Source organism: Agrilus planipennis, unplaced genomic scaffold (genome assembly GCF_000699045.2).
Source record: "Agrilus planipennis isolate EAB-ADULT unplaced genomic scaffold, Apla_2.0 scaffold401, whole genome shotgun sequence".
NCBI lineage: Eukaryota > Metazoa > Arthropoda > Insecta > Coleoptera > Buprestidae > Agrilus > Agrilus planipennis.
In genome coordinates, this window is record NW_020439798.1 from 71,776 (window position 1) to 86,906 (window position 15,131).

Here is a 15,131-nt window from a genome sequence, read left to right on the forward strand (position 1 = left end):
AAGCGTTCGAAATCTGGTGTTACCGGCAAATGATAAAGATATCGTGGACAGAGAAAGATAGAAATGAAGATGTATTAGAAAGAACAGATGACTCTATGGACGTCAATAAAAAATAGGCGAGATAGGTTGGTAGGACACCTTCTCAGACATGAAGAGCTAGTCAGAGACACATTAGAGGGTGAAACAGGAGTAAAGGTAGACCTGGATTAGATTAATGTTCTCAAATAGTTAAGGACTAGGGATATTCTAGTTTTATAGAAATGTGATGATTAGCTCAGAATAGAAAAGAATGGGATGCGTGTCCAACTTGTCTTAGGACTGACGATCTTATGATGGTATGATGACTGTATTTTTAAAGACGTCTAAGTCAAAATAAAAATTAACATTTAATATTAAACAAATAAAAAGTTCATAGTCAGCGCATCGCAAGCAGTTTCGACAGAACACCGACCAACACTACTTGTTGCCTCGAGACAGCGTTTTATGGAGTACCACAAACGGTGTGATGAACGCCATCTGTGGCAGTGCACATACAGGGTGTCCCATTTATAATAATTAAAAAAAATTGGCAGTTATAGGGACTTCCGATAAAAGTGAAAACTTAGAACTTTTAGTATTAGAATTTGAAATTTCACTATGTTTGAATAAAAATTATCAATTTTGTTATCAATCATATGCATGTTTATATGGTTTTTTATTATTCAAATATTTACATAAATTTCAATTTACTTGATTTTTAACATTGTTTGCATCATTGTCATCATTAATTTGAACAATACTTAGACTTTTTGTACTTTCAATTATTTCATTGTGTTCTAAAAAAGATACAATAGACTTATGGTAACTAAAGTAAGAAAACATAGCTTCCTGACACAAAATACAAAAAAAAAAGTGTTATACAATTTTTCAATCCAGTGACAATTGAGCTCGCAAATCGTCAACCAACTGACGGTTGAATAAGAACCCTACTAGAATGCACTATCACACTACTAATTGTCCTTATTGTAATAGTCTTTTATAAAATGACCACTAAATAAATAAACTAACACTAACAAACAAGTACATTCCACAACAATCCAAAGCAAACTGAACAACCTGTTAGAAACTACGGCATTATGTGTATTTATTCCAGTTACTTCTAGAAGTGTAATTATATGATATTTAGCTTTTTACATTCAATGAAAACAAAATAACCAACTTGGTCCTTCTGGACACATCCTTGTATTACTCCACGTGGGGTTAATGAGCCCAGCCAGGCAAAACTAACGTCAGAATGAGCAGGTTAACACATGTGTTTGGTCAAAGTAGGTCTGCATCTTGTCCCAACTTTTACAACCATTACACATGCATTTGTTTTCGTACACTAGTACGTTATGGCTGCGGAAACCGTGTTGGAAGTCGGGGAGAATGTTGTTCTGCTCCACGTGGTCTCAGAGCCGATCGAGAAGGATGGATTCCACTACTTTGCTCAACGAACTGAGCAGGCTGATGGGCCTGTAGCTTGAGGGAGAGCTGAGGGGCTTCCCTTTTTTTGGGAGACAGATGACAGTGGCTTCTTTCCATACCAAAGGAAAGTGGTGCAGCCGCATGATAGCGTATGTGATGCGATTATGTGCTTTGGTGGCAGGACTTTGAGGACTCCGTTGGGAATTTCGTCAGCGCCAGGGGCTTTTCTCTTTTTCAGAGAACGAATGGTAAGGAAGATCTCGCGGAGTGTAGTGTGTCTTAATTCGGAATTTTTTGGAATGAAGTTTTTGGAGATGACTTTGCTACGCTCATGAAAGTTGGCAAGGTCCACTGGACTAGGTAGTGGGGAGCACTGGAGGCATAAAGAGTATGCGAAAATTGCAGCTTTTTCTTCGTCTGAAGAGTAGGTGGAGTCGTTCTGTTATGAAGGGAACGGATCACTTTCCAGGCGCTTCGGGGATGCCGGGCTTTTCTCTTTTTCAGAGATCGGATGGTGAGGAAGATTTCACGTGGGGAAGTGTGCCTGAAGTCGCTAACGGTTGGGACGAAGTTTTGAGAGCCGGCTTTGGTTTTCTCGTGAAAGTTGGCTAAATCCACCGGGTTGGGTAGTGGAGAGCACTGGAGACAGAGAGAGTCTGCGAAGATTGCAGCTTTTTCCTCATCTGAAGTGTATAGGGAACTACCTTGTTTTAATAGTGGGAGATGGGGAGCTCTGTTTCGGAGAGAGCGGATCACTTTCCATGTGCTTTTGAGGTGCAGTTCTGCTTGAGCGATGTATTCGTCAAACGAGGCGCTGCGGAATTCCGTTAGTCGAGTTTTGAGTTCTCGCTGAATGGCGTTTAGTTCGGCACGATGTGCGGGATTGTGGTGTTTTTGCCACTGGTGGCGGGTTCTGTTCTGCCTCTTAAGAAGAGCATGAATATCTGCTGGGAGGGTTCTGTCCTTGGCGGGCGTGGGGCGAGGCGAAGTGGAGATCTCGATTGCGTTGGTAATCTCGTTTGAAACCTTCTGTGGCCAGGCCGGCCGCTATTATCCACCGGCGCGGCGAGTTGGTTCGCCTACTCCCTCCACCGAGCAGCGGTAGCGTGCTCTGATTGGTTCGCGCGATCGACGCGCTGTTACTATACATACTGGTGGTGGTGGAGCAGGCTCGGTTTCGGTGGCTGGCGGTCGAATGGTAAACATCGCGCTCGTCTTGGAAGGCTCCAAGCCGGCGGCGGTAACTCGCTGGTGTAATCGTTTGAAAGCACGGACTGGCTAGAGAACGATTATAATGCTTATCGGTCGTGTTGTCTGCTACAGCGGTTGCTGGTAGACTGTGTGACGACGAATGAATGAACGAACGAACGAACTTTTTTTTTCGTCTCAACAATAACAATTTTGAGCTTAAAAAGCTATGAAATTGTGATCCTCATGATTTCTAGTGTTTAGGATATTGTCATGGAAAATTGTAATTGTATTTAAACTTCATCCTTTTTTTTTTTTTTNCGTTACACATCTTATAGCGATATATCCGTTATATTTATGTATTTTGTTACGAGTTGGAGGGCAGGACTAAGAGTTTTTCGCGAGTTAGCGGCTTATATCTCGCGTATAACGTGGCTTAGAAACCGTTCGTCCATTAAGTGTGGCACTAAAAAGATTACGCTAAGAGAAGGTAATATAATGTGCTATATAAAAAGGTCCATTATTTTTTACGATAATTCCGGCAAACTTTCGGGGTTGCGAAACTTGTCCTAGATTAAGCTCTCCGCTGAGATTATTAAAATCTAACATCGAAATTTGATCAATTTGCTTTCAAAACAAATAATATACAGGGTTATAGGAAATTACGTCAAAAACGAGGAATTACCGGTGTCAGGACGATTGCGAACCTGGGGCATTTGCGGACCTCATCCTAATTATCGTTTTTAAATGTTCTTAATAACTGATAATTGCATTTTTTGTAGAAAATTAATAATGTAATGATAACTAAATAATATCTAATAACAACTATTAAATCTTAACTAGAATTCTACAGAGGAGGATGGAAGAACTATTAAGGGAAGATCAATTTGGGTTTAGAAGAAATAGAGGAACGCGGGAGGCCATTCTAGCTTTACGGGTAACAATACAAAAAGGAAAGTGTGTACATAGGATTTGTAGATTTAGAAAAAGCTTTTGACAATGTTAAATGGGACAAGATGTTAAATATACTTAAAAATATAGGAGGGATGAGTTACAAAGGTGGAAGAGTGATACTTAGTTTGTATAAAGAGCAACAGGCAGTTATAGAGCTAGGGCTGCAACGTAGAGAAGTAAATATTAGGAAGGCAGTCAGACAAGGATGCACACTGTCACCGCTACTTTTTAATCTATACATCGAAGACGCGATCAGCACAATTAAAGACAGTAAAACTGTAGGGATAGATATACAGGGGCAAAAGATAAGTATGCTTAGATTTGCAGATGATAAAGCAGTATTAGCATCTAGCAAGGACGAGTTAGATATAACGTTAAATAAAGTAAAAGTGGTGTTACAAAACAGTATATAACAGACCTAGGTTAGATTACTGTTCGCAAATAGTTAAGGATGTGGGTTGTTCTAGGTTTAGGAAATGCGAAGTTTATCTCAGGATAGGAATGAGTGGAGGTGCGTGTCCAACCAGTCTTAGGAGGGTAGTTAGGTATATAAAAATATGAAAACGTCGTTTAGTTTGATTGCAATTTCAATTTTAATCTGCCTGTTTTTATTCCAAATTTCGAATTCATTTAAAAAGTTAAAGCTTTTGGTGAATAAACATAATTTTCATGCAGCAATGTGGGCCTAATGGAATTCCACCCTGCGCAATCGCTATATGCTACCTTAAGGATTTGCGGTATTCAACTGTTTTCATAACATGTCCCTGTATATTAATTACTGACGTCAGATAATACTAATTGTAAATACTTATGCAAAAGGACTGCAAGCATCATCGGTATATCACTCAACTTCTAATAGGTACTAACAGACTCGCCATTTCTAATTTTTCTTGTCATTTCTCGACACAAAAAAAGCACATAAACCAAAAGAAAACAAAAGATAAATGGGTTGGTGTTGCAAGTGCATTATGTACCATATTCAGTGTTCATGACATTATTTATTGAACTGTCAATGTAAATTATTAACTATTTAGTTTTGAGGTTTTCATAAAGTTTAGATCCAAACTTCTGTATCGACATTCTGTCATCACAGACTAGCAAAATAGCAATTATACACAATTAGGTATAATAGAATCTGTATGTATGTAACGTATGAAACACGTATTGTAATATTTATGTAACCATCTACTTTTCGCATTTCCGTTAGCCTCTGGTATAGAGTATTTATGATTGTTATGTCAAGATATTCGAGAATTAGTAATCATTATTCTTGCAGTAAGTTTTATAATGTAATTGGAATGTGAACTGTTGAAGAAAATACATTCTTTTTTTAAAATTAGTATAGGTACACTGATTATGAACAATATTTTCAGCATATGCAGGTGGTTTTTATTTTAGTTTCTATTTTAATATAGGTGGTATAAAGGTTAGTGAAAGATAATAAAAATGTTTATTTTAATGTCCATTCGTAATTACAATTGGAACTGCAAAATTGATCAGTCAAATTTCAAATTAAACTGTCTCTTGCTTAATTAAAAGGGTAATTTGTTTAATTAAACTGTTTAACGAAGCAAAAACATAAAACGCCATTACATTTGCGATAGGCATTTCATGTCGAATTAGTAAAGCGTAAAATTGTACAAATCAACTATCTTACTATCAATAATTCCGTAATAGCAAGGATGAAAATAATTTAAATTTTTTGTTCTACGTATAACTCAACATAATGGTTGTATTGAAAAAAAAATATTGATAAAAGTTGTAGACAATTTAAAAACTTTTAATTTGAGCAGTGATGAAAAGTTCAATTTCGTTGAGTAGTTATTACGAAAATGACGAAAAACGGTTAAACTTCATATCATTGAGGAACGAACATAAAGCCTTGGTTTTTAAGATTCCATCGCAAAATAGTCAATGATGGTCGTGGACGATAAGTTCGTTTTAATATCTAAGTCCTGTTATCTTTAAAAACTACAAAAAATTTCAATACGTTTAAATAGAAGTTATGTCAAATATCCCTAATGTGTTTGGCAACCTTATACAATAAAAATTGTTTCTAGTTGAGTGAGCGTAAGAAATGGAGTAGAATAATCAAATAAAAATAAATAAACGGTAGAATATACCATACATGGGACCGTCTATATCGGGGCTAGATTGAGGTGGAAGGACGTCGTAAGGTTAAACAGTGGAAATTGTGGAAAATTACTTTTAGGCTTACATTCCTGTAAACAAAACACTTTGTTCTTATTGTTTTTTCTGCAGTATCCTTATGAACAAGAACAACAAGAACGAAACAAATGTTGCCCTACTCCTGTCCAAGGAATGTTCTTCCAAAAAGACTGAAAATTAGTAAATTCTAAAAAGAATTTGAAAAATATTCGTCTGATCTAATTGGTTCTGATATGACTCGATACGTAATAAATCAGATATTTAGGATAGGTTAGGTTATATATGTAAATAGATATTTTTATTCAGTACCAGGTATTGGGCCGTATTTATAAAAATAAAGCATTTATTTTTAAGTAAAAGGTAGAAGTAAAAACTTTTGCTACAATTCGTATTCAAAGTAATAGGTGCAGATTAGTCCCTATTGATTTCGACAAACTAATTGAACTTGCATTGTGCAATCAACGTGTGTGTGTTCCGTGACAGCTGTTTATATTATTTGTTTAATACATTCCTGATTTACTTGTGCAGTGTTGAAAGTTAGCATATTTAAAATGGTTCGCACAATAACCGAGAAATATTTTCATTTCCTGCACAGGTGACAGGGCTGCTCCAGGTGTTTCGGAATACGCACCAAGAAAGCGGTCCGTCAACCACACGACATTCTCCTCAAATCTAAATAACGATTTAAAATCTGATTCTCGTGGTGTACGTTTTGGTTTGCAGTATTTTCTTGTATGTAAATGCATCATATCAGCCATAACAAGTACAACACTAAGACCATGCTACTAAAGATTACTTATAAGTCCTTTTAGATAGATTTTAACACAACAACAGTCCTACAAATATATAAATTTTTACGTTACAAGCTGTGTGATATCTCGGCAGCTACTGAAACGTTGAAAAAGTTGTTGTGAACCTAGATTCCTTTTTTTAGAAGTAGATCCTTTAGTTTTTGAGCAGATTTTTTTACAAATACAAATGATGTAAAACCTTTTACTTTAAAGTAAACCCTAGAAGCAAAACCTTTTCCTTCGCTTTTTTTATGGATATACCTTGAAGGAATTGCTTCAATTTTTGGAAGCAAAAGGTATAAGGCTTCTTTTTATAAATACCACATACTGTATATCTGCAGTAGCAGTTGGTGTACTGGGAAATTATTCGCGTGGACCTTAAGGGATGCACGAGTGATGCAACACAGAATCCAGATCCACACCAAGGCTTGTTCGAAGAGCTTTACAATGTTTAAATATAATTTTAAAATACCAGCCGATGTTTATTCGCGGCGAGTTGGACGCAGCACGAAGAAGGCGACTTATCCGTTGTTTTACAAGCTCTTACTTGCACGTTTGAATTTTGTCTCTTCAAGGAGTTTTTCCAGAAAATCCATAACCAAGGTTTTAATAAATCAAATCTTTTTATTTTCGTATGTATGTCTGTCGCAACGGATAATTACGTTATTGACTTAATTAGACATTTGTAGACGTCCGTTATTTCAAGTAAGAATTCCCTAGAATTATAATAATTATGTAACCTTCTCTCTTTCATTGTAACCAATAAACATAAAATACTAATTTTATTCTGATTGAATTATCGGTTAACTTGAAATTCGTTCTTATCAAGAAATTCCCGATTACCTTGTCATTTACATAAATGCTACTTTGTTTATAGAAACGTCAATAAACATGACAGGCATAAAATCGGCGCTATTTTGTACCTTTTCGTGAGCATTTATTCCACATTTCACTCATTATTGTGCTTGGTTATTATTTGTGGCAAACTAAACGCTAAAGAAAATGTTTTTCCAAGTTTGCTCGTCGAGGCTGCAGCTCGTCACTGCCGCCCTTTTAATCGATCCATTCAAAATATGCCTTTGCGTGATAATAGCGACTTTTTAAACACACGAAGAAAATGTATCTAAGACGTCTGCTATTTTCTGATAAAACATGGATGCAATAAAATTCGCAGAAAGGATACAAATTAAACACAAATATGCCTAACTGCAAAAGAATAAATAATTTAAATATCATTGTTGCGTCTTAACCAATTGTTAAAACGCTGTATTAAAATACAGATTGTAGTTCGAATTAATTTTTATTTTTTGTGCAAGTACAAAGTTTTTTCTTTTTTTTTTGTTACAAGTCAACTGTCCTTATTGGAGTTCAATTTTAGTCTCTTTTAAAACTTAAGTTAAAATGTATCCAGTACCGTCGCCACCCCTCACCCTCGGTTACTTAGTCAGGGTCACTTCATGACGGTACGGTGCGCTTTCTAAAAAACTACAACTTATAATTTATGACATGACCGATCACCCTCGGCATGCTGTTAAAAAATAGTCCCCTAAAAATTGTTCCTGCACTTTCTAAATTTACAATCTATTTACAGTTCTTTACAATTTCGAGATTTCTCTTTCTAAGAAAAGGTCTCAACATACCGCCCGCCTTGAAAGAGTATCTTTCAACATAATAAATTATATCCAACTACAAATAATAACATCAATATACAATTTTATACACCTTAAACAGTTAAAATCATCCCTAGCATTAAAATTAATATAATACACACGTTTTATACAATAATCTTAGATACTACAAAATTATTTCACCCATATTTACACAGTTATATTTACACACAATAATGATACGTTACACATTTTTTTTTCAGTTTTATTTAATTTCATTACTATAATACTAGCTTATTCACTAATTGTCCCATAGATCAGTTTTTACTATATTATCCTTATCATATATGCTCAGTCTGTTTCTTTCTTACTTGGTAATTTGTATATTTTTGATACAGGTCTTTTAATTGTTCCTTTTGCTACGCGCACTGACACTACACGAGTCACATTATCACTTCCCACATGTGTATTAACAATACGTCCCAAAGGCCACTGCATCGGCGGTGTGTTATCCTCTCGTACCAGTACCATATCTCCAGGATTCAAATTTAGTTCTGTAGATTTAGTCCATTTTTTCCTTGGTTGTAATATCGGGAGATATTCGAGGTGCCAACGTTTCCAAAAATGTTGTAACATTTGTTGCAGATGTTGATAACGATTAAGTTTGTGCGTGGTTTCATCGCACAGGTCTGCCTGTGGTAGTGCTGTTAATAAGTCTCCAATAAGGAAATGTCCAGGGGTTAAAGTGGAGAGGTCATTAGGATCGTTAGACATAGGAAACAAAGGTCTGGAATTAAGGCATGCTTCAACTTGTGTTAACAATGTGTACAGTTCTTCGAATGTGAGCCTTGTCTCACCTATTACTCGTTTTAAATGATATTTTGCAGATTTTACTGCGCTCTCCCATAAACCGCCGAAATGCGGCGCATGAGGAGGAATAAAATGCCAGTCAATATTTATATTTGATGCATATTCCCTGACATTATTTTGAAATGTTGTGCTTTTTAGAAAGTGTCCTAGTTCAACTAATTCATTTCGTGCACCAACAAAATTTTTTCCGTTGTCTGAATATATCGTTTTACAAATACCCCTACGAGAAATAAAACGCTTCAAGCAATTTAAAAATGCGTTTGTAGTTAAGTCAGAAACTAATTCAATGTGAACAGCTTTAGTACTGAAACAAACAAAAATACAAATATAAGCCTTTATAGCAACACGTGAGCGTAGTTTTTCTTTGATTAAAAATGGGCCGGCATAATCGACCCCACAAACATAAAATGCACGCATTTGCGTTATTCGTGATAAAGGCAAATCACCCATTAAATATACTGATTGCTTAGGATTGAATCTAAAACACGTTATACATTGCCTTAGGATTTTTTTAATTTGATTTTTTGCTGCAAGTAACCAAAAACGTTTACGTAATGATACAAGTACAGTTTGGCAACCTGCATGTAACAATCTTTTATGTTCAGATTCAATTAATAAGTGCGCAAATCGGTGTTTAGCGGAAAGTATCATTTGATGCCTTTGATCATACGGAATAGAGGCATTTTTTAACCTACCTCCTACTCTTAATAATCTAGATTCGTCTAAAAATGGATTAAGTTGCAATAAGTTACTAGTCTTTGATAGTTTCTTAAATTTTTCTAGTTCTAATATTTCCTTTGAAAATGTTTGTTGCTGGGAAAGTTTGACTAAATAATTAGTTGCACATTCTAGTTCTATACTACTTAACGGTTTGTTCAATTCCTTTCTTGCTCTATTTTTATTTTGTGTTACGTTAGTGCTAATGTTTCTTACTTTGATTGCTTCCCTACAATTTTTAATAAAACGAATCAGATATGCTGTGGTTCTTATCAATTTTGAATATGAAGAAAACCTATTAAATATATTAAAGTTAGTAGTTTCCACTTCGTTGTTCTCTTCTTCGTCCTTTTCTTCATTTACCCTTTGTATTAATAAATTTAACTGCTTGTCCTTGGCTTCCGGTGCGTTCATAAATTTAATGTATTCTAATTTTAAGTCCAGATTTTTACTAAATTTGCGATCTATCGTTGTTACTCTTTTATAAGCTAAATTTCTTGAGTTACCTAATTTTGATATGCTATCTTTGAAAGGAATACTTACTACGAAACGTTCACTTTCATCACGTTTGACTGTTTTTAAAAATTGCTTTATTATTAAGTCCGGTTTATTAAGTCCTTGCAATTCTCCGTAACAATGTTCAATTTCCCAAAACCTTTCAAGGGATTTGTGTAATTCATTATTTTTAATTATGTTACATACAACTCCCTTTTCTGGAGCTACATTTATAGATCCAGCGACTATCCATCCAAGTACCGTTTTTTGGAATATCGGCTGATTTTCACTTAATTTAATTTGACCTACAGACATTAATTGATAAAACAAACTTGCCCCAATAAGTATGTCTACCGGTCTTGAATAGTTGAATTGAGGATCGGCAAGTTCTATACCAGCTGGAATTTGGACTTTGTTTAACCTAACATGTCGCGAAGGTAAATTGTCGCTAATTTTATCAATTACGATGTAGGTTATTGAGGTCGAAAAGTTATTAATCCGCGATTTTAATTTTGTCGTTGCCTTACATGCAACATGCCGAGTGCCCTGATCTATTCCTGACAAAGTAATGTTGGTTTTTAGTTGTTCCAACCCTAATTTTTTACATAATGCTGCTGTCATAATATTTGGCTGAGAACATGAGTCTAACAATGCTCGACATTCATGCTCTCTTCCCTGCTTATCATACAACAATACATTCGCGGTTGCTAGGAGTACATAAGATGCTGAATTTGTTGTTGTTAATGCACTACATGTTAACTGAGGGCTAGCAGAACCCGTTGGTGCTTGTACCTCAGTTGATGTTTTTTCAACGTGAAGCAAATTATTGTGCTTTCTTCCGCATTTTTTGCATGGACCAAAACTACAATTTTTATTTTGGTGGCCACTAGCTAAACAGCAAAAACATAATCCTAGTTCCTTAACTTTAGTTATTCTTTCAGGTGGTGAAAGCCTTTTGAAACTTTCGCAGGCGTACAATGGGTGTGCACCCTTACATAATGCACATGTTTTGTTGTTTATTGTTGTTACCGCATACGATTTTATATTATTATTTCGTAAGGGAACGTTCTTATTTAAAAACCTACTATTTGTTTTCTCATTATGAGAATAATTATCAACAACTGTTTTTTCTAGAAATTTGCAATGATTCTCTAAAAACCTAACCATTTCCTTAAATGTCGGCATTTCAGCTTTACCCGCTAAAATTCTTTCCCATTCCTTATTAATTGAAAAATGTAATTTTGATGAAGTTAAATAGATTACCATACGGTCCCAATATTGTATTTTCTCTCCGAGTACCTCGAGTGCAAGTAGATGATTCGTCGTATCATCAATTAATTTTCTTAATTCAAAAGACGAATTACGCGTCATTTTTGGAATTTCATACAAGTTACTTATATGATGATTTAGTAATGCATTTGAGTCTTCGTACCGCGATTTTAATTTGTTCCATGCAATTGTGTAATTTACGTCCGATACGCCTAATGCTTCAATAGTTCGTGCAGCTTCTCCCGTTACATAACCTTTTAAATAATTAAATTTGTCAACATTGTCCAGATTTACATTTTCATGTATCATAGATACGAAGGAGTCGCGAAATTTCAACCAATTGCCTAACTGACCATCAAAAACTGGTAACCTAATGTCCGGTAATTTTATGCCCTTACGTGCAATGTGAGTTTCGTTAGTTGGTTGTGATGTACAATTCAATGTTTGTGCACTTNTTTGGTGGCCACTAGCTAAACAGCAAAAACATAATCCTAGTTCCTTAACTTTAGTTATTCTTTCAGGTGGTGAAAGCCTTTTGAAACTTTCGCAGACGTACAATAGGTGTGAACCCTTACATAATGCACATGTTTTGTTGTTTATTGTTGTTACCGCATACGATTTTATATTATTGTTTCTTAGGGGAACGTTCTTATTTAAATACCTATTATTTGTTTTCTCATTATGAGAATAATTATCAACAACTGTTTTTTCTAGAAATTTGCAATGATTCTCTAAAAACCTAACCATTTCCTTAAATGTCGGCATTTCAGATTTACCCGCTAAAATTCTTTCCCATTCAAAAATGTAATTTTGATGAAGTTAAATAGATTACCATACGGTCCCAATATTGTATTTTCTCTCCGAGTACCTCGAGTGCAAGTAGATGATTCGTCGTATCATCAATTAATTTTCTTAATTCAAAAGACGAATTACGCGTCATTTTTGGAATTTCATACAAGTTACTTATATGATGATTTAGTAATGCATTTGAGTCTTCGTACCGCGATTTTAATTTGTTCCATGCAATTGTGTAATTTACGTCCGATACGCCTAATGCTTCAATAGTTCGTGCAGCTTCTCCCGTTACATAACCTTTTAAATAATTAAATTTGTCAACATTATCTAGATTTACATTTTCATGTATCATAGATACGAAGGAGTCGCGAAATTTCAACCAATTACCTAACTGACCATCAAAAACTGGTAACCTAATGTCCGGTAATTTTATGTGAGTTTCGTTAGTTGGTTGTGATGTACAATTCAACGTTTGTGCACTTATTAATTGTGTCTCATCTAATAAATTTTGTGCCTTTGAAACAGCGTGAAAATAATTATTTTCGAAACTTTCCCTATCTGCAGCTTGTAATTCGGTTTGTTGCTCATCATCATTAAATAATATTTCTATTTCTGTTTGAATAGCGTTGTACTGGTCGTATAGCTGTTCACATTTCTCTAGACTTTTTTTAATTTCATGAGGATTTAAATCCTCGGAGTCTAAAAAATTTAAAAAACGAGTCAAACTCCCCTTAATACCTGTCCTTTTAAACTTTAATTGGTCCATTGTTATTCAATTTATCTGTACTAGTTAACACACGTTGAATGGTTTTAAGAGGATGGAAAAAATGATAATTGGAGACTTACGTTTATTCTGTTGATTTTTTTTCTATTTGATGTACGTTGTGCCGCTCGCCGTAGTACAATGAGTGTAGGCTGCAAACACACAGTTTTCCGCCGATTATTCTTAATGATAGTCCAGTAACTAACTGACAATATGTCCCATAAATCCAATAAAGAATTGTACACGTATTACACTTTTATTAATTAGTCACACAATTCCAAAATACTTAACTTTAACACTATTTATTAAATTGTCACCTTTGTATACTTTTTTGTTCACTCTTTCGTTTGTTCGCTTACTATTAGTCCAAGTACATTTAAGTCCGTTGATTTAATTTATTTGCAATCCGCTCACCGTTACAGTACCATTTAATTTTATTATTGTAAAGTCCAGTTGCACTTATCACGTCCAGAGATAACTACAGATTTTCGTAATTTTTTTCACTTATTCACTGAATCCGGCTCGAAGGACCAAAAAAATGTTGCGTCTTAACCAATTGTTAAAACGCTGTATTAAAATACATATTGTAGTTCGACTTAATTTTTATTTTTTGTGCAAGTACAAAGTTTTTTCCTTTTTTTTGTTACAAGTCAACTGTCCTTATTGGAGTTCAATTTTAGTCTCGTCGAAAAACTTAAGTTAAAATTGTATCCAGTACCGTCGCCACCCCTCACCCTCGGTTACTTAGTCAGGGTCACTTCGTGACGGTACGGTACGATTTCTAAAAAACTACAACTTATAATTTATGACATGACCGACCACCCTCGGCATGCTGTTAAAAAATAGTTCCCTAAAAATTGTTCCTGCACTTTCTAAATTTACAATCTATTTACAGTTCCTTACAATTTCGAGATTTCTCTTTCTAAGAAAAGGTCTCAACACTGTAAAATATTTTCAAATTATACCACTTAATAATGACACTTCTGATTTTGAAAATACATTAGAATTTATCAAGAAAAAATAAGATAGTACTTACTCTAACTTTATGTGTTTTTATTGTGTTTATTGACTCGTTCACTATATTGAATATGAAAATTAGAGCCGGGCCAGGCATTACAATTTGACAATGAGGGCCACGTCTCGTTGGTCCGGTTGTGCCCTATACAATAAATGTACTTGTTCTCCTTCTTCCCTTCTAAGCCAATAATTAGAAAAATGGAGCAATTATAGGGGTCGTAGAATAAGTTTATTATAAAAAAAAATTACTAATGTTTCGCCCCTTCTGGAGGGCTACAACAATTTTCGAGTTATCTCACCATTGTTTCATATTTATATAAATTACTTCCTAATGTTTTCTTAGTTAGGTTTGTTGTTGTTTTCATAATAAACTGATTCGACAACCCCTATTATTGCTCCTTTTTGTCTAATAAATGTACACTATAGCCGCACAAGGCACACTTGATGAAGGATTGGCGCTTAGAGTACGCAACAATTGAAACTAGAATAAAATTAGTTACTTGTTTCGAAGTACAATAACTACAGAACAAATTACAATGGCACACACTCATCACAACTTATTAGAATGTAATGAATGTTAAAAAATTAATGTGTATTATTTATATTATAGATACTAGAACACACACAATCTTGCTTTAACTTCTTTGTTCTATTTCCTGTTTATTACTTCCCACGTTTCTTTTTAAGCATTTAATTTGCTTTCATGCTTCCTGTTTTATCTTAGTTGTGGTTTTGGTTTCGGGTTTTTCTTTTTCTTATCTGTTAATGTCACTAATTTTTATAAACACATATACAAGAGTTATGGTTTCGGTAATACAAAAATAATTTCTAAAAAATTGAACAATTTTTATTAAAGCGACTCACTACAGCATCAATACTCGTACGGAAGTGTTACATTATTAGTTAAAACTACATATCTATTTTTGCTGATTATGAATAAACCGCACTACATCCCCATGTGACGTAATGCATACAGGTTATGGTGTCATAACCCCTATCCACTTAAGAAAAAGCGTCCTCATTCTTTGGAATTGGAGGGAGAAATTTGAC

At 34.7% G+C, this 15,131-nt stretch overlaps 1 protein-coding gene across 5 annotated transcripts; it reads right to left on the minus strand.

Moving 5' to 3' along the window:
- Positions 1-7,790: 7,790 nt before the first annotated feature.
- LOC108742837 lies at positions 7,791-14,741 on the minus strand. 5 transcript variants are annotated; one of them, XM_025979494.1, is made up of 5 exons: positions 14,617-14,741; positions 14,381-14,562; positions 14,101-14,259; positions 12,782-14,005; positions 7,791-11,958 (listed from the first exon to the last, which is right to left on the minus strand). In XM_025979494.1, the coding sequence occupies exons 4-5, from the start codon at positions 13,065-13,067 to the stop codon at positions 8,507-8,509; spliced, it is 3,738 nt and encodes a 1,245-aa protein (XP_025835279.1). In that variant the 5' UTR covers positions 13,068-14,005; positions 14,101-14,259; positions 14,381-14,562; positions 14,617-14,741; the 3' UTR covers positions 7,791-8,506. The 5 variants fall into 5 exon arrangements, with proteins under 5 accessions (XP_025835279.1, XP_025835278.1, XP_025835277.1 ...); XM_025979493.1 differs by having other exon boundaries at positions 12,782-13,611; positions 14,381-14,741; XM_025979492.1 differs by having other exon boundaries at positions 12,782-13,845; positions 14,381-14,741.
- Positions 14,742-15,131: the final 390 nt, after the last annotated feature.

Excerpts from the sequence above, each read along its gene's own strand:
- LOC108742837 (XM_025979494.1), bottom strand. The coding sequence starts at position 13,067 with ATGGACCAATTAAAGTTTAAAAGGACAGGTATTAAGGGGAGTTTGACT.